Source organism: Punica granatum, chromosome 1 (assembly GCF_007655135.1).
Source record: "Punica granatum isolate Tunisia-2019 chromosome 1, ASM765513v2, whole genome shotgun sequence".
NCBI classification, from domain to species: Eukaryota; Viridiplantae; Streptophyta; class Magnoliopsida; order Myrtales; family Lythraceae; genus Punica; species Punica granatum.
The window spans coordinates 16,201,178-16,221,256 of NC_045127.1; the positions used below are offsets into that span (position 1 = coordinate 16,201,178).

Here is a 20,079-nt window from a genome sequence, read left to right on the forward strand (position 1 = left end):
AGTGTCCAATTTATATGAAAATTGGTTAATCGAGACTAAAATAGGTTAATTAATTCAATTTGGCATTTAATTCGATCGTAATGGGCTGTGATTGTAATCTTGAAAATAAACTCGGACCAACGTTTTCACAGGCCCAATCTTATGGATTTATAAGGCCTAAACATAGCTGGATATATATAGACGTGTTTTTGTTCCCCTTAAATAATAAAATTCGCGATGGAATAATGGTCACCCTAATTCGCAATTCTAATATGGTTGGGGAGATTTTGCAGGGATCTCAATACCCCAAGACCGCAGACATTGATCAATTAGAACTGACACATGTATAAACTTGAATGAACATGTTACAGATCTATGGAGATGACTAGCGGTGACATTGCCCTTGTCGACAATAATGCTCTTCGTTATGATCTGCCGGTCAAGAACAATATGGATGTATGTCGTTGGAGCCATGACAGCCTCTAAACTTGAACTCTCCCTGTTCATCGACGTGCCCATTGGCACGAGACAACCACTCCTTAAGAACGAGGAACCTCTTCCCGGCCTAGTTAATTTGCCTTCCGCATTGATCAGGTAAGTGTTTTCTCGGCTCATAAACAACTGCTCCCAGAATCGCCACAACATCACCACATCCACTGCAGCATGTGCATAGGCTTCACAGAGCATCACTTCCAAGTCAACTGCCCTCACGTGCTTCTTTACTGAGGATGTGTCGAGCCCAGTGTAGCATATCGGGAGGCCGAGGATGCCCAACTTGTCGAGGGCGGAGCAGACTATGCGCCCCACTGGGCTCTCGATGTGGCTCTGAATCCCGATTCCTCCAACTGGTGCGCCCTGCTCCTATAGACAGATGATCTGCTCATTGTACCTTTATGGAGAGGATTGCAACTCGGATCTGTCCTCGATGTGGCAGTCATTCACGAAGAGGAGGGGTGTAGGGTGCAGCTGGTGGACAGTCTTGCACATATATGACCTGATACCTTTCCCCAATCGGTCCTGGTAGAATGACCCGTGCAATATCTCGTTGTTCGCATCATAGTGCCAAAACATCCCCTTGGAGCGAGAAAAGGGGCCTGATAATCGGTTATGAACTGCCGCCAATAGGTCAGCATTGCTCCGGGCCCGGACCCATGACTGAACCATGCTCTCAACTTCCCAGAAGGTGCAGTGGCTTCGAACCTCGATGTTGTGGGCTATGCACAGATCTAACATATCATTAGCATCTCGATAGTTGAAGATCCCCCTCTGCGGTTCAGTGTAGTACCACTTGAGCTCATTCTCGAAGACCGCCTAGTTGAAATTCTTCATGAAGAAATCAACAAAGCCTTCGTTGTCGATATCTGTTCGTAACATGTACGTCCAATGGGGAAGCTATTCTTGGTCTGTTTTAACTATCACGGCACTGCCAAGCAAGCTACCGTGAGTACTAATCCAAGCATTAATCAACAATTTCATTATTTTTAATCAACAACGCCTGATTCAAGAGTATTAATTTCACCATTTTAGTTACAACCCTTTAGGACAGTGACATGTTACAGGTGAGTAAATCCATCTTAACAGCATTAACCGATCTAGACTCTCTAATCTATCACCTTACCCACTCGGTCATTCAAAACGATTGTTCATCACATCTCTTAGAGCAAGGAATTAAACATCATACACACATGAGTATTCGTAATAGAAAGGAAGGTGTGTACATTGGTCGTCTATGGAGGAATGTACCACAATAGGCGGATCTTTTGCCCACTAACTTTACCAAGGGAAGTAAAATTCCCTCGGCAATATGAAATTAGTACTGACAAATTTCTGAATCCACCGGAAATACATGCGCATGTGCTTCAATCGATTAAACCTCACAACAATAATATAAGGGTAAATTGCACCATACATCATGATTTTTTAGTTCTTTTCATCACACATAAAAAATTGAAATATTTTCATGACATGACACAAAATTTTCGATTTTTTACAACACACATCAAAATGTTAATTTTCCTTCTAAAAATTGATGGAACTGTCATGGCAAATTTTTTAGACCTAACATTGCCCAGCTGGACACGTGCGGGTCCCACAATCTTATTTCCCCTCTTCATCTGTCCTACCTTTTCCGCCCATCTCTACAAACACTTCCACTCCCAAAACACCCCTTTGTCTTTTCTTCTTCTCCGGCAAAGCAAACAAATGCGATCAAAACCCTAACTCCTCAATGAACACTGGAATGATAGACAAAACTACGAAGGAGAAAGCTCCCGATCGTTGAAGGGTATCGGTTCCTTGCATGAAGAGGTGCAATTGATGGTACATCTTGCGGCAAATAGAACGATCAATCACAGGTACTCTTAATATCCTTTTGCATGTCATTTTTCTGATTTCGAGTTGATGATGGAATAACAAAATCCTTTCTTTGGTTGCAGGAGGGACATAACTTGGAGAAAGTTGGTGGATTGTGGGATAAAAATAGGAACTTTCCGACACGGGGAGCGTTAGGTGTCCTGTCATTGGTATGTTGTTGTGCTTACAAGGTTTGGCTTGTTCATTAACTGCCATGGAGTTTGAGTATTTGCTTAAACAATGAGCTTGCATTGCAGGAGGTGTTTCCTATTGTGTGGTTCATTTTATGAGATCACCAATGCTTACTAATCGAGGAAAGCAAAATTAAACTTGCAAGAGCACAAGAGACAAGCAAAAGGAAGAATCGCATACCAGCTGAGGAAAAGGAAGGAAGCGCGCAGCTCAGGAGCACCTCTTCTATTGTCCAATTGTAATTGAGCTGAAAAAGGGGCAAGGAAGAACTCTAACTCCATTTTTATATTGGGGGAAAAGACTAGGGAGGGTGAATGAAACAACTGCAGAGATAGGTGAGAAAGACAGGACAGAGGAAGAGGGGAATTAAGGTTGTGGGAACCTGGGAAACATTTGCCCAAAATGGTGCCATGACAGCGTTCCATCAAATATTTTACGAAAAATTAACATTTTGATGTGTGCTGTAAAAATTCGAAAATTTCATATCATGTCATGAAAGTATTTGCATTTTTTATGTGCGGTTAAAAGAACTAAAAATCAATGATGTGTAGGTGCAATTTACCCTGGTTTATATTGGCTGCGTTTTATTGCAAATAAAATATTTCAAGGTATTTAAAATAAAAGATGTGAAGATATATAATTAGAAAACTACGTGACTGCATTACCTTACCGAATTTGAACATTCTGATTGGGTCACATCAGCCCGATTCAGTACCCGGTAAACATGCGCGGGCACAGTAGAAACGTCCTTCAGTCGAATGTTGTTCTTTTCCTTGGATTTCGTGCAGTGGCAGCTCCGGTGGAGAAAGAGACCTCCCCGCCGTCACATCCAAACACCACCACCCCCCACTCGACTTCATCACGACCTGCCTCCATCCTTGCGCCGCACTCACTACCTTCCATCCACAACGATGACAGAGAGCTCGTCGGGTTGTCCATCGAGCCGTACCGAAGTTCGACCAATATTCTTCCGGCAAGAGCTCCGCTACCAAGTCATACGCCGGCCATCTCGAACAGGCTCGCCTTGCCGTGGATTACGAGAAGCTCCAGTGTCTCCATATCTGGGCACCCCAACGAGATCAATGAAATCAGAATGGACATTGCATCCCTCCAATTTGCCCACGAAGTACTCAACCAACGACTCAACTGCTCAGTCTCCTCACTGACCACAAATGCGTGACTGCTACCGCCGTCTCGGCCTCATCGAACCTGGATCTGACTTTAGCGGAGACGAGCTGTCCAATAATCGTCCAACCAGCGTTGTGGAACAAAGCCGCTTTGAGATGACTGATCCGGAGAGGGTTTGGCCTCCGAAGACCTTTTCAGTCCGGTCCAGCAGCTATTCAAGGCCAATCAATCGGCTACAAACGGAGCTGGCTCGAGTCGGACGGCGAGTCAGCCCCGAGCAGCTACTGAACTTGAAGCTGGAAAGGTTAGCTCCCTTGCTTGAGCATCTGCGTTTACCAATTTTTCTGATTTCCAGTCTTGCTTGGACTGATTCATACAAGCAGGCATGTGCTTGGCCATTACTTAATTATGATGATATTATTTGCGGTTTCGGGGTTCAATTTGAGGATTCTGTGGCGTGTTATTGTTCTTGTAAACAATCACTAAAGGTGGAGAAGTGGATATTGTTTTTGTCACGAGAGATTGTATTCAAGGCATGAAATTGCCTTTCTTTAATAATCTAATTATGACTTTGCAATGCCTGAATCTGCCATAAACCCAATAAATCAAGCGGTCCAAATTTGTCAAAAAATTCAAATAGATGTTGTCTTGCTTGAAGATGTGGTCATTTAACCAAGCTTTGCCCCCTTGTACCCCAAAAAAGAAGAAAATAAATGAAAGACGTGACATTTAAAAATGCCGCCTGATCAAAGCAAATGGTATATATATTTATTCTATTTGAGACAAAGGAAGACAAGCATCAACATCTTAGGCCTGAGTCCTCCTCAGACATCAGCGGATGTGCTTGCTTTGTCCAATACATGAACTTCTGATGTTTTCCGTTGTCGGTCAACGAACCAGTTATATTGGTATTCAGCATATTATGATGGGGAACTTCTGAAAACTGAGGAACACTATACCTAAAGCAGAATCAGTAACATTCCTCCAGTCTTGGTGTTGTTAATTGCAATAGGTACCACATGAGCTTGTCTTTGTTCATAGCTTAAATAATCAGGAGGCACAGTCCAAGGATCATTTGTTTACTGCTTCAGCTCAGCTATTCACATATGATTGTCTATATGTGGTGATGTTGAACGATTGTCTGGTTATCAATAATGCCACGATGGTGCAGCAGCAGATGTATCTGCCTGGATCAAATACGGCGTACGTTCAGGGGATGTTCAAGACAGAACTGTGCAACAACCGGTAGGAGACCAGCGATTGCCCGTATAAAGACCATTGCCAGTTCGCCCACGGCATAGCAGAGCTGAGGCCAGTGATCAAGCACCCACTCTACAAGACAGAAGTCAGCAAGAATATCCTTGAATGGGGTTACTGCCCTTACGGCCAGTGCTGCCACTTCTGCCACCCCTGCACCGACCAGTAGATGATGCTTGCTGGGGCTTCACCACGTTGAGCCTACTCTGACTGACTCCTCCCATGTTCCTCTGGTCTGGTCTGGTGAGTTTCCCTACATCAAACTCTATATGGCATCAATTCTTTTTGTTAATGATTTCTGGGGGAACTTTGATAGTTAAGTCTGCTGCCCTGCTGTACATATATAGTGCATATATACCGTACATTGATGGAGGCGAAGTTATCATCAAGTATAAGGAATAATGACTCCTAGGCTAGTACGCCGAAGGGAACTACAATGAGGTGTTGTAGAAGACAATGCTGAAAACATTTTGGTAGATGATACGATGCATATATTGATTGTTTGGCTTTTGGCTGGTGCTCTCTCTCTCTCTCTCTCTATAGTATTACTTCCCTGGGACTGATATGGTGGATAATACTTACTGCGCATTGCCAAGAAGCTTTGATCTAGGATAGGAACTTCGTTGGAGGTTGGCTGTTGTCTAATTAACCTCGTGATTGGCTTCTTCAAGAACTATTAATTGCTTGTCGACCATCATGTACCGCTAATCACAATCTGTTAAAAAATTTGATTATCATCTGCAGAGACCAGATATATTACAAAAATTGGAATTTCTTTCCGTTTTCAAGCATAAAATTTCAATTTTTTCTTGAATTTGAGCCGGTGTGAGATTCACTCGGCATGTCTTGCTTCCTGTGAAGTATCATCTCATTGAGGCTAGGGCTTTTACTCGATTGACCTTCTTCAATATTGGGACTGTTTGTTTTATCGCCTGCAGATCTAAACTGATGGGTCATCACATGGCCAAAAGTTCATGCAACATAGAGTTGTTGAGATGTGAGAACGCTCAAGTGTTGGGGACGTATAAGGATGGATGGTAGTCATAGTTCATTTTGAATGAAAAATTAATGGACCATCTTGAATTATTTTTGAAAACTTATTTCGAGCTCATTTTGGTTCATCTAGAAAATAATTTCAGAATCGAATTAAACTCCATCTCTATGTTGTTTGTTTTGCACGTTAGAATCAGTTTTCGATTCCCTTGTCCGGAGGAATCGGTTCACAATGATCTTTTATTTGCTGTCATTCTTTGAGCTTTTTTTTTTTTTAACGGTAGCATGTTCTTTACTTGTTTAATGATTTGTTTTAGAAAGACATTAACCCAAAATATTGGTAAATCAAATTTTGTTAACTCTTGAATAATTCAAAGCGAGTCTGACTTTTTAAAGCATAGATAAAATATTTCAATACTTTCTTGGAATATTGGATCAAACTTTTGCCCTTATCTTCCTCGAGAACGTGAAATTATATAATAAATTTTAACATTCATTAATTCTCTTAAAAATTGTATATAAGTTATTTGAAAATATCATTTTTCCCGTCTCACGTCCCATTCTGTTTCATTTTGATATCGATTCCATTTTCATTTCTATATCCCGAAAATACACGGGCATTTGCAGATACCATTTTTTAAATTTATCTCAAAAATCATAACTTCTTTTTTTTTTTCTATAGTGATAGGTTTTGCACATAAAAAATGATTAATTATATCTTATAAAAAAATTCTATTAAAACTAAATATTATTTTTTTAGGTAGATTAGGGGGCAGAGCCCGAATACAAAAAAACTTAAAACTAAATATTTTTTTGTGGTATATATAGATGTAAAAATATAGAACAACTGGCCAACTACATGTGACGAAAAATGGAGAGAACTCTTTCAGAATTTTCGGTAAAATAAAAATTAGTACTGCATATACTATAGTATAGATTGAATTAAACTTCTTCTTCTTTTCCTTCTTTTTGGTTCATGAAAAATACTTAGATATTTTCTTTTGCTCTTTTTTTTCCCCTTCTATATATTTAGGCTATGAAAGATTTATCTTTGTCGTGCCCAGTAGTGAATAAAAATCATCGGAGAAGCACACAAGCTGCCATGTACAAAATGTTGGCCACAGACAAATTCCACGGACGATAACATATTTAATGATAACGCTAAAAAAAAAAGGAATAATTCTGAATCTCCTAATGACACCCTTCCGACAGGACATATTATCTGGTCCCACCAAAGCACCTTATTAATGGAAAGGCCAAAATGAGGAAGAGAAGAAAACCAATCTTTGCGAGAATGATGGTTCTTACTTCTATCAGTTTCACGGGGACTAATTATCGTCCATAGAAACCACAGAGATATTTTTGAGGTATTAGCAAATCTCATGCCCTTTGGATTCACTAACTCTGGATTCTATTCGGAATTGTTCCCATGATGTGGGAAAAATATCCGTGCCATCGGTTCAGCTAGTTCAACAGATCGAACTTATATGATGATAATTGATGTAACAGTACAATATTCGATTGAGGGCCACGGGAAAAACTCTCCTACACTGAATCCACGTGCTAGATCTGGATGTTGGGATTAGAAAGTTAGTAAATCACGAGATTTTTTTAACTTATTCACTGAGGCTAATTCTTGTTCAGATATGCATCATCTTAGACTTGATAACGAGATGCTTTTGCTGAATTTTCAACCCTTGCATGCAGACTAATGTCCATTCTTTAATTTACTATTAAATCACATTATATTCTTGTGGTTAGGGAACATAAGAGAAGGGCAAAATTCAGGAAATGAGAGTTCCCTCCATTTTGTAAGTAACAATGAAAAATATAGTGTAGTGCAGTGACACACGTTTTTACCTAAAAACTAAATAGTTTTAAATTTGATTTCCGTCAATAAAAGTACTTGTATCCCTTTATTTTACTTTTTCATTTGTTTGTACTAACATCACGGACTTTTAATGTATCAAAAAAAAAAAAAAAAGAGGGATGAGAGATGGGCTAGAGATTAATAGGAACTAGTCAAACTATTCTTGTGTTACACTCACTATTGAGAAAACTGGACATTACGGACCTCGACAATCAGGGAAAAGATTTCAAATAATTTTAAATCTATCTTTAGTAATAGTGAAGACTAATCTTTGTTAATAGTGAAGACTAATCTCACACCCAAAAAAAAAAAAGAACTGAAAACTAAGAGGTTATCTTTATACTTATGAGGACTCTTCTTTTTTTCTTTTTTCTTTTTTTTCTCTCTCTCTCTCTCTTTTTTGGGGGAACTGTGGAGACTCTTTTAGTTATTTTTCATCAATGGAATAAAGAGTTCATGTTATATATGATGATGAAGTCAGATGACAACCCAAAATTGATTTGCGATGACGAAGCAAATGGATTTGACATTGAAAATTATTATAAATCCTTCGAACTTTTTGATGTGCGCCTAAAGTACTCCTACAACTGATTTCACATATTATAATTTATACATGCCCATGAATATCGATAGAATTACCGTAGCTATTATATACCGTATAAGTTGCTAGGGTAATTTTAAGAAGAAGAAGAATAAGGAGGATTAAGCAAAACAACTTAAAAAAAAAAGATTATTACAATTTGTTAAAGAGTAATAGATTAGTGACTTGTAAATTTTTACAATTCTCATAAACACATCATTCTTTTTTATTTTTTCTTATAAGGGAGAATCACGGACTTTTATAAATACACCATCCATATTCAAGTGAAATTCTACGATATATCATTCAATTCTCATTGGATATTCTTTCGGGCAATTGAATCTTTCCTAACTCTAACGAAGGGAGAAAACGTATGGATTCCCATCCCCTGCCTCTCCTCTTGTTTACTTTTCCTCTCTATTGATGGTGTGGCTCTGAACAGATTTTAAAGGCTATAGGGCAACACGATTTTTTGCGTGCAGATTCTGAGTTATACTGCATATCGGTCGATGATCGTGGCTTATAGCCCCGCTTCATCTTCCCTTAAAAAGGTTCATCAGTTAATTTTTGCAGGAGGATGTGCAAGCGAATTATTTTTCAAGTTAAAAATGCGATCGGTACACGCGGTTGACCACATTTGATAAGAAAAAAGCATAAAATATAACAAATGAAATCGGTATGTGGCAAAAATCAGCTGCTTTCACATGGTATCGAAACAAATATTGATTTCTAGCCATATAGAACTTCTTTAAAATTTTATCTGTATCTTCTCATCCACATTATGTATCACTCGTGGTTCTATATAAAGTGTTGGTCCACCTGACAATAAATAATAGCACGTACATAGAATGGAGACTAATACGTAATGTAGATTTTTGACAAGCTGTATATACTCTGCTAGATTTTTGAGCAAGAAGAAAGGAAAAGGGCTTCTAAATTAACACGTCATCAGATTTTTCAATTTGAGAGAAATTATGCGTTCTTGTGGAGATCATTTTTTTATTTTTTCATGCGTACCTTAATATCCGAAAGTCCAATGGATTTCGACTAATTCAATTTAGAGTCGGATCGATTCACTAAGGAGTAAAACTCTTCATCAATTTTTTTTCAAAGACTCGAATCTCTAATTGTTTTTTCGTAAGAGAAATAAATGCGCGAGTACACAAATTTTATGTGTATTTTATTCTCATTAAGAAAAAGGTGACATGGCAAGGGAGGAGTTTTGCCATCCCAAGCACAAAATTGTCCACGTGGAGATAAGCTGCTTGTGAAAGAAAATCTGCCAGCAGAGATTCTCCCAGAAATTTAACCAGACCAAAAAAAATAAAATGGGAAAATTTTGTTGATTGAGGTTGAAGGAAGAGGCCTTCAGAAAATGGAAATAAAATTTGATCCATTCAAACACAATCTGGTTAGGTTCAATTCCTTCCATACAAATTTCTCAATCGGCTTCTTAACAGTGAAGCGGGGGCAGATATTGCCGAAGAAACACAATGAAGCGGCTGTCGTTTTCCGCCGTAGGAGCGCAGTCACCAGCCACCAACCATTTCCCACTCCCCACCAGATCTTGAAATATATGTTTTATATATATATATATGTATGTATGTATTCCTGGATTACTTCATTCTTGCACGAAGTTTTAGGAACGATGCAAGTATAGCCCTAAAGTATTGATATTTCATAGATTTGCCCCCCAGGCTTTCTCGTTTATCAGTTGATCTAATGAGCAAGGTTGTCAGAATCCCGATTCTACCTAGAATCGGTCGAGGGTCGTGGAATCATGAATCGTAGAATCGAATCGTGAATCGTAAGATTCTACCTATAATTAAAAAAAACAACATCTATATATATATATACACACACACACACCAAATCCTATGTCAGAAATAGTAGAAGTAAATATTAAATGATGAATCTTGTTGCTTCCTACTTCGTTCGTCAAAATCATATGGTACTTAGTCTTCACAAGAGAGCGCTCCCACTATAACAACCTCAGATGAAAATTGATATAGTACCGTAGTCACGGATCCTATAGGCGAAGTTGCTTTTTCTCCCTAACTTCTTCTTGGTCTATTCTTTCTTGGAATCATCTTTGCACCTAAAAAAGTTGAAAAAATTACAGCCTAAATCATCTCAAATCATACGGCAATCAGGAATCGATCGGAACCCAATTCGAAACAGTTCCAGAAACTTTTCAAGTCCCTATCACTTACAGTCAGGAGACAAGTTTCAAACTTTTCATAAAATAAGAGAACCGATGAGCAATACTGTTGCACAATGAGAGAGATGAGGGGGGAGAGAGAGGGGGCACATGTCTTTGGGTTGAAACTAGAATCGTAGAATCGATCTGATTCTACGATTCTGCGATTCAAATCGCAATTCAGTCACGATTCTACCTTCCGGATTCATGCCATGCAATCGGAATCGGTAACTACCCCTTGAATCATAGAATCGTAAGATTCTACAATTCGAATCACGATTCTAACAACCATGCTAATGAGGATAGAAATTCGCATATAATGAAAACGGGATTTGGCGAGAGAAAAGGCTTTCATTTGTTCGAATTGCATGGAATATTATAATCTTAAACAAATGGAAATTCACTTTCTTACTGCCCCTTTATCATCAAAAATAATTTAATGTAATCAATATAGTTGGTATAAACATTTATAAGGAAGAAAAAGTGGTATTATTATTATTATTTTTTTTTTGTACTTGTGCCATATATGTGTTCTGCCCTTGCCTTACTGTGCCTGAAGGTGGCAACTCTTATGTTCTGCCACCATCATTGCTAGTTATAAAAGAATATTAGTAAGTCACATATTAGTTTGAGAGATGACATAATGAAGCTAATAGAAGTATGCCGGTGAAATATATCTAGGCTAGCTAACAAGGTCAAGCTTGATCTAATTTATTTTAACCCATCCGATATGGGGTCCAATTCTGATATAGCCTCGGTAGGCTAGCTAAGCCTCCTCAGACCAAACCACCTTAGCCCTTATCCAGGTCGTTGGAGCCAAGCGATAATGATAGCAGCCTAAGTGAACGGCTTCCCAACTTCATTATATTAGAGAACTCACTTAGCATATTGGTGCAATAGATAAAGAGGATTGTGAGTCTACTATCATTTTTCAAAAATGATACACCGATGTTCTGACCGTAAGCAATTTATGGATCTCATGATCGACTTATCTAATTGATCGAAAGTAATGGCCATTGAATACAATGAAATCGAAAGAGACTCTTGTAAACGAACTCTCCACACGGGCGAGTAGATACTAGAGGAATTGCACAACTTAGGAATTAAAGATGAGGGGCGAGACTAGAATATTCAAGAATCAAGGGGCAAAAGCACATTAGCATTTTCACCAACTCAACAGAGATTACAAAAAAGATTATGATAAAAAAAAATTGGTTTTTTGGCAGTGAATATTGTTATTTGTGACAGTGTTGTGTGTTTTTTTTTTAATTATTTCCGTTTTTTATATTATATAAAGACATTGGACGACCACCAACCCACATCCCAACCCCCCCCCCCCCTTCATGGAATAGCCAGAAAGAACAGAGCACGAAACAAATCCATCCCCAGCCTCCCCCATTTCCCTCTGTTCCTCAGATTCCCTCCACTTCTCGTTCCGGGGAGGAAGAAGGGCACATCCGCCATTGTTGCAGAGGGAGCCTACCTCCAGTTTCACCAATGGAGCGTGCTCGGAGGATAGCCAACCGGGCCACGATCCTGAGGCGCATCGTCTCTGGGTCCAAGCAGTACCGCCACCATGAATCTCCCGCCATCTACGCCCCATCGAGATACGTCTCTTCCCTCAGCCCCTACACCTCCTCCTCCTCATCCGTCCTCAGCCGCTCGAGATCCGAGCTCTTCCAGCAGACCCGACCCATTTCCGTGGAGGCCCTGAAGCCCAGCGACACGTTCCCCCGCCGCCACAACTCTGCCACCCCGCAGGAGCAGTCCAAGATGGCCCAGTCCTGCGGGTTCGACACCCTTGACTCCCTGATCGATGCCACCGTCCCGAAATCGATCCGAATCGACTCCATGAAGTTCTCCAAGTTCGACGAGGGGCTCACCGAGGGGCAAATGCTGGAGCACATGAAGAGATTGGCCTCCATGAACAAGGTCTACAAGTCCTTCATCGGGATGGGCTATTACGGCACCTTCACGCCGCCGGTGATCCTGAGGAACATCATGGAGAACCCTGCTTGGTACACTCAGTACACTCCCTATCAGGCCGAGATCTCTCAGGGCAGATTGGAGAGCCTGCTCAATTTCCAGACCGTGATCACTGATCTCACCGGCCTGCCGATGTCCAACGCGTCCCTCCTCGACGAGGGTACTGCTGCGGCTGAGGCCATGGCCATGTGCAACAACATACTGAAGGGGAAGAAGAAGACATTCATCATCGCCAACAACTGCCACCCGCAGACCATCGACATCTGCAAGACCCGAGCTGACGGGTTCGACCTTAAGGTTGTCACTGCTGACCTCAAGGACATCGACTACAGTTCAGGGGATGTCTGCGGGGTCCTCGTGCAATATCCCGGGACAGAGGGCGAGGTCCTGGACTACGCTGAGTTCGTTAAGAATGCCCACGCCCATGGCGTTAAGGTTGTCATGGCGAGCGACCTGTTGGCACTCACTATGCTGAAGCCGCCGGGTGAACTGGGAGCCGATATTGTCGTGGGGTCTGCGCAGAGGTTCGGAGTCCCTATGGGTTACGGTGGGCCCCACGCAGCCTTTCTTGCCACCTCCCAGGAATACAAGAGGCTGATGCCTGGGAGGATCATTGGACTGAGTGTGGATTCCACGGGGAAGACTGCCCTGCGTATGGCGATGCAGACGAGGGAGCAGCACATCCGGAGGGACAAGGCAACCAGCAACATTTGCACTGCTCAGGTATATGATTTGTTTTCTCTATTTTTTCGTGATTGCTTTGAGCTGTGGATTTAGGTATGTTATTTCGAAAATGAGATCTCTTGGTGGAGTAAATGTATGCCTGTATTAGAGTATTGGATAGTCTTCGCTATCACATGAAAGCGATGGCATCTGGACATATCTTGAGTATTCACTGGTAGTCAACACCTGACCTTTATTTTTGCTATTCCTAGTTTAGTTGGAAATGCTTGTACTATGGTCTCCGGGCTGCTGACTTGTTATTTTTATTCCGAGCTCAGCTATAAATGCTTTTATTCATTGATTGTTACGTATGGTCTGTTTGTGGCAATGATATGCTTTTTCTTGTAAAGCTCAAAGAATACGGTAACAAGTGGCAAGTCGGTACTTCAAAAGTGTGTGCTTTGATGGAATCATGAAAATTATGTCCCTTTTTGGTTGTAGACATTGAAATAAATGGCTTTTGATGTAAAGCTTTAACAAGCAAACAGAAAATCAGAATGCTGATCGAATTTAAGAGGTGCCTATGCAGGCTATATGGATCTGATGATAGCAGGCAAATGCTCTGAGCTTATCGATACAGAACATCTTTTATGAGTGTCTCACATGTTGATGGTATTTATTGCATCCAGGCATTGCTTGCCAATATGGCTGCAATGTATGCTGTCTACCACGGGCCTGAAGGCCTCAAGACTATTGCGCAACGTGTCCATGGGCTTGCTGGGGCCTTCGCTCTGGGGTTAAAGAAGCTCGGGACTGTGGAAGTTCAGGGCCTCCCTTTCTTTGATACCGTGAAGGTCAAGTGCGCTGATGCACATGCGATAGCTGATGCTGCTTCCAAGAATGAGATGAACTTAAGAATTGTTGACAAGAACACCGTAAGCTACTATTCCTTTCTCTTCTGGCTCTTCATATGATGAGATATGAGTTTCCTGTCATGATATGAAAAAGGATATTTGGTTGCTCTCAGATTACTGTTTCCTTTGACGAGACTACTACCTTGGATGATGTCAACAAACTCTTCAAAGTGTTCGCTGGTGGAAAATCCGTGAGTATCAATGGCTTTCTCTTTGCTTTTCTTAAGCTTTGAACCCTCTCATCAATTAACCTTTTTCCAGAAAGGCTAAAACTTTGATGGCTCCTCAAAAATTACGCAGGTGCCATTTACTGCCACATCTCTTGCACCAGAGGTTGAACCGGTTATCCCATCTGGTCTCGTGAGGGAGACTCCTTTCCTGACCCATCCGATCTTTAACACGTATTACCTTCTTTCAAGCTGACTCTTAAATCGAACGCTTTAGCCTAGTCCATCAGTTGATTGGTTTAAAATGGATGGACTGAGGTCGACACGTCACAGGTCTGATTCCGACCTGCCCAATTTGATGCGGTTTTATGGGCTCCATGGAGAACCCATGCTTACCTGATTCCATGGGCCTGTGGTTGGGGTTCTCTCCTTAAGAGTACCTAGTCGATAGAGAAGAAATCAAACACTTTGGATAATCAATATTTGGTCCATCTGACAGTTGAATATATGTTTAAATCTAATAGGTACCATACCGAGCATGAGCTGCTCAGGTACATCCACCTGCTCCAGTCCAAGGATCTCTCTCTGTGCCACAGTATGATTCCATTGGGATCTTGTACGATGAAACTGAATGCAACCACAGAGATGCTGCCTGTGACGTTCCCTGGGTTCACTGACATTCACCCTTTTGCCCCTACGGAGCAGGCTGCAGGTTATCAGGTAGCATTTTATTACTCTCCTTTTGTTTGAAAAGTTCAGGGACAATATATGTCTTTTGATGTAGGAAAATGAATCTATAAGAATTTGTGTTATTGATTTCCAGGAAATGTTTGAGGATTTGGGCAATCTTTTGTGCACGATTACTGGTTTTGACTCCTTCTCTCTGCAACCTAATGCTGGGGCCGCTGGAGAGTATGCGGGGCTCATGGTTATCCGTGCATATCATATGGTACGTTAATGACATTTCTACATATCATTCCATTCTTATGAAGCATTTGAATGGTTTCTGAGGCTGTCTTGCTTGTCCTTCATCATATGGTTCATTTCTGAAGTTCAATTTTACTGGAGTCAATGTTCATTACAGGAATAAAGAGAATCATCTTAGTTACATGGTTATTATTAGCCTGATCCCATACATTGACAGCAAATTAGCTTTGGTTGATCAAGAATTTGCAGTTTTAAAACTTCCCTCCACCAACAATAAATTTCTCTGTTTCTTTCTTTGGCCATTCTCATTACTTTGTGTAATAGTCTTCTGGCCAAACACCTGCAGGGTAGAGGAGACCACCACCGGAATGTGTGCATTATTCCAGTCTCTGCCCATGGGACAAATCCTGCAAGTGCTGCTATGTGTGGGATGAAGATTGTTGCAGTCGGGACTGATTCAAAGGGTAACATCAACATTGAGGAGCTGAGGAAAGCTGCTGAGGCTCACAGGGACAACCTCTCCGCTCTTATGGTCAGTTCCCCCTTCCGCTCTTGGAAGCGTTCATAAAATTATGGAAGTGTGGGGTACGTAATTTCTGTCAATAAGTTCCTTTCTGTACTCTGTTTTTTTAATTTAAAAATTTTCAGGTTACTTATCCATCAACTCATGGAGTGTACGAGGAAGCTATTGATGAAATATGCAAGATAATTCATGACAATGGAGGGCAAGTGTACATGGATGGCGCTAACATGAATGCACAGGTTTTATTTTATTTAATTTTTGTCGCCCCCCTTAAAAATTTGTAATAGGTTCAAACAATCCATGTCATCCTTCGGTGTTAAAAAAACCTTTACCATTATGTCTAGAGAAACCAATTTCATAACAATAGGCCCTAAAAGTATTTACCTTTGGTGTTTGATTTTCCCTCTCATAATGCTTCCATGAAATTGTTCTCATTGCCTGCAGGAAACTCCTTTTGTATGTGTCTGCTTCTATCTTATGTATTTAATTATCTCTTTATAGTTTGGTCAAATGTCTGATAAAATTTATGATAATTGCAGGTGGGATTGACAAGCCCAGGATTTATTGGAGCTGATGTTTGTCATCTCAACCTCCACAAGACCTTCTGCATCCCGCATGGAGGTGGGGGACCTGGAATGGGCCCAATTGGTGTGAAGAAACACTTGGCACCTTTCTTACCTTCTCACCCTGTGGTACGTGATATGTTCTTGTATATTTCTGCGACTTAAATAATATCACTTAAGTCATTTTGTGCAGTATGTCGTAAGTTTTGAATTCATATGCTTGGTGATGAATTTTGACACATTCACTCCAGAATGAGTTCTGAAAACTGCTCATAACTGGTTCTTTAAATGGAACTTACTTGACAGGAGAATTGGAAACAGTTCTCCTCTAAATAAGTAATTGTCTTAAAGAAAAACTCAGATGACATATGAAAAACATTAAATTGGTGTTTTATTACCCCTTATTTTTCTCAGATATCAAAAGATTGGTTGGTGAAAACATTTGAAAACATTATTTTGATATCTTTGAATAATTTTTTAACTTGTTTGATGCAGTAAGGCCACTTAATGAGCTTTGCCACAATTTTGATAAACAGCTTTGAAAAAAATGTTTATGAAATAAATTCCGTGTATTCTCTTTCCATAATCAAAAAGCTACTGTCAAATCCGTTGCCGTGTTCTTATCTAAAAAAATTTCTCTCTTTTTTTTTGGTTGAAATTTCACTCCTCTCTGTTCTTCCTGAAGGTACCAACCGGTGGTATCCCTGCCCCCGACAAAGCTCATCCATTGGGAACAATCGCGGCTGCTCCTTGGGGCTCGGCTCTTATCCTTCCGATTTCCTACACTTACATAGCAATGATGGGCTCAAAGGGACTCACTGATGCATCGAAGATCGCTATTCTGAACGCGAACTACATGGCAAAACGCTTGGAGGTCCCCCACTGCCCACTCTCTTCATCTGTTTACTTATTATTCTGGTTTGTGTTTCTCTTCTTTAAAGAAAAAGCATTGTTCCCATTCCTTGTATATATTGCTTTATTGTGCAGAATCACTACCCAATATTGTTCCGTGGAGTTAATGGAACGGTTGCACATGAATTTATTGTGGACCTTAGAGGCTTTAAGGTAGTTGAATTTCTACTTTTCTGTTTCCTTTTTGTAAAAAATACAATAAGATGTCATAATCTTTCAATTGCTTCAGAAGATTGTCTTTTTAAATCAAAGAAAGAAAACATATCATTTCCATAGCTGATCCCAAACTATTTTTCTGTCAGAATACTGCTGGAATTGAACCGGAAGATGTTGCCAAACGTCTAATGGACTATGGCTTCCATGGCCCGACTATGTCATGGCCCGTGCCTGGGACTCTCATGATTGAGCCCACTGAAAGTGAAAGCAAGGTATTACTGGGAATATCTGCATATTTACATAAGTACTTTTCGGTTCTTGTCTTCTGAGTTCTGACACAATAGTTCCAACCAACTATTTGTTTCACAGGCTGAGTTGGACCGGTTCTGTGATGCCCTGATCTCCATTAGAGAAGAAATCGCACAAATCGAAAAGGGGAAGGCTGATATCCACACCAATGTCCTTAAGGTGGACACCTCGCAACTTTCCGTCTCTCAACTCTTATAGGAACTTTTTTCAGGCAATAGAAGTATTTTCAGAAGCTATTCTTTGGTCACTTTTGGTGCTTTGTGGAGGACTGCACTTTTACTCACTGGCTGCTCTCCCTGAAAGATGGAAACATTTTCATTACTACAAGATTTTCATATATATGTGTGTCATGAAGAAATTATCAGTCTATTTTTTTTTTTAAATAATTTTCAGGGGGCTCCTCACCCTCCTTCGCTGCTCATGGGAGATGTGTGGACGAAGCCATACTCTCGGGAATATGCAGCTTTCCCTGCTTCATGGCTCCGCACTGCAAAATTCTGGCCAACAACTGGTGAGTGGAATTTTTGTTTTACAGGTGTATTCAATGCATATAGATGTTTCGATATAACCATACTGTTTGGGAATTTGCCTTCATCTTGCAATATTATTTTCTATCTCATACTGATCGACCCTCAAATGAATTTATAACTGTAATCCAGTTTTTGAAAGTGGTGCGCACATTTTCCGAAGTGCGAGTTGAACACAGTGTTGAGAAAGCAAACTCAGAAGTACAATTTTTTAAAAAATTAAACAGATCTAGATGCTACCATAGTTGGTAATGGGATCACGGTCTGTTAAGATAGTTCTGTCTAGCCCAATAGATTGCGAAGTTGGAGTGGTACGGTTTTCTTGACATGCTGCATTATGCGTGATCAAATATGACGATTTTATCAACTCTCATTGCATGTCTACAAATATTTGCCGGCACAATCTGGACTATTTATTTTGTGGGGTTATTTCTTCAGGTCGTGTCGACAATGTGTACGGAGACCGCAACCTCATCTGCACTCTCCTCCCCGTATCTCAGATGGCCGAGGAGGCAGCTGCTGCTACCGCCTAAGAGGTTTCCGATCCCACCGAGTGAAAAGGGGAAAAAAAAAAAAAGGAAAATTCCTGGAAAAGAGAATGGGAAAAATCTTCTAAATTCTTAATTAACATCAGAACAGTTCCCTCTCCCTGCCATTCTTGTATATAATCTGCTACTCCTTCACGTCATCTGGTGGAATATTCATCAATCTTCTTTGATACAATGCATAGCTCCAATTCTCCAATGCTTTTAATAATTTGATTAATAAAAAAGAAAAATGTTGCAAAATTGCAACTCAAGAAAGCTATTCCATATGTTGTTATTCTCTGATCTGTCTTCGTACTTCAGAACGGTGCAGCATTCTGCAGCAACCCAAGACGGCAATATTATTATTGGGTCGGATGGATATTCCGAGTCTCCGTTCTGATACAGTTTATCATTGAATTTGGTTTCATTTTAATGATTCTCGAATAATAGATTTTATAAGAGTAGAAGTTTTTATTTCAATGGAATTGAACTCGAGAGAATTATATGTGGATATGAGACAGGTCCTTGTGAGCAGGCTGGTCCGATGTGGAAAAGCCAAGACCGATGTGAGGATCATTATGCTGAGGATTGATTGTTGAAATTTTCCAGGGAACATGAGAATGGAATTAGACAACAGAACATACGTCGGGTAATCCACAAAGTATCGGTAATCCACGAGTACCAAACTTGAAAATGAACTGTACCGCTTATGTCTGATGCGCGAGAATTCTCGGGGGAATGAACCTTGATCATCAAGCAACAAAGTTCAACTTTGACTTTACATCTTTTCTCGATGCGAATCGATAGTATTCAGAAGTTTAATAGCTCTAAGTAATTTAGGTTCGAGCAAAGGGGTAAAGCTCTACAAATGGTAGATTTTAATTTTTATCTAATTTAAATACTCGAATCCAAGACTTTACTCAATAAAAAAAGCTGTTGAACCCCCATCAACCGGTCCAAGTTGGTCGTATTCTTACATCTTTGAATGAATGAATGAATAAATAGACTAACAACGTGAAATCTGCTCAAATAAATTATCACGGGAATCCCGTCTTCAGTACTGCACATCGCAAGTAGATGTGCCATCTATCCCTTCTTTCCTGCTCCGGTAGCCACACTTTGGTCCCAATTTGTAAGATATCCCAAAAAAATTTAGGTCACATTTGGTAGGTCGGACAAAGGGTGAGAAAGGAATTTTGTAATCTTAAAGCCATATTTGGTGACAACCAACGGGTGCGTTAAAGGTAGGTTAGCATTTTTTTTATTGAAAAGACAAAAATGCCCTTACCGTTGTTTTAAATTTTAAAAATATTGCTATAAGAGGAATTTCCATTTACGGACGGGAATATAGAAC

The 20,079-nt window shown here is 40.3% G+C and overlaps 1 protein-coding gene, 1 long non-coding RNA gene and 1 pseudogene across 5 annotated transcripts; 2 read left to right on the top strand and 1 right to left on the bottom strand.

Annotated features, from left to right (window-relative positions):
* Positions 1–344: 344 nt before the first annotated feature.
* On the bottom strand, positions 345–1,609 carry LOC116203850 (annotated as a pseudogene).
* A 531-nt stretch (positions 1,610–2,140) lies between these two features.
* LOC116193225 lies at positions 2,141–6,088 on the top strand. 4 transcript variants are annotated; one of them, XR_004154221.1, is made up of 5 exons: positions 2,141–2,333; positions 2,415–2,501; positions 2,589–3,955; positions 4,826–5,151; positions 5,847–6,088. It is a non-coding gene; the product is annotated as an uncharacterized LOC116193225 (long non-coding RNA). The 4 variants fall into 4 exon arrangements; XR_004154219.1 differs by lacking the exon at positions 5,847–6,088 and having other exon boundaries at positions 2,589–2,858; positions 3,312–3,955; positions 4,826–5,434; XR_004154220.1 differs by lacking the exon at positions 5,847–6,088 and having other exon boundaries at positions 4,823–5,434.
* A 5,781-nt stretch (positions 6,089–11,869) lies between these two features.
* Positions 11,870–18,997, top strand: LOC116199708 (glycine dehydrogenase (decarboxylating), mitochondrial). Its single transcript, XM_031530173.1, has 15 exons — positions 11,870–13,260; positions 13,890–14,135; positions 14,228–14,305; positions 14,415–14,515; positions 14,806–15,001; positions 15,105–15,230; positions 15,555–15,740; positions 15,857–15,970; positions 16,271–16,423; positions 16,980–17,168; positions 17,282–17,359; positions 17,509–17,634; positions 17,732–17,830; positions 18,065–18,182; positions 18,637–18,997. The coding sequence occupies exons 1-15, from the start codon at positions 12,049–12,051 to the stop codon at positions 18,729–18,731; spliced, it is 3,117 nt and encodes a 1,038-aa protein (XP_031386033.1). The 5' UTR covers positions 11,870–12,048; the 3' UTR covers positions 18,732–18,997.
* The last annotated feature ends 1,082 nt before the right edge of the window (positions 18,998–20,079 follow it).

Coding starts and splice junctions, on each gene's coding strand:
- LOC116199708 (XM_031530173.1), top strand. CDS start 12,049: ATGGAGCGTGCTCGGAGGATAGCCAACCGGGCCACGATCCTGAGGCGC. Junction 14,516..14,805: donor ACCCATCCGATCTTTAACAC/GTATTACCTTCT, acceptor TAAATCTAATAG/GTACCATACCGAGCATGAGC. Junction 17,360..17,508: donor TGGACCTTAGAGGCTTTAAG/GTAGTTGAATTT, acceptor TTTTTCTGTCAG/AATACTGCTGGAATTGAACC.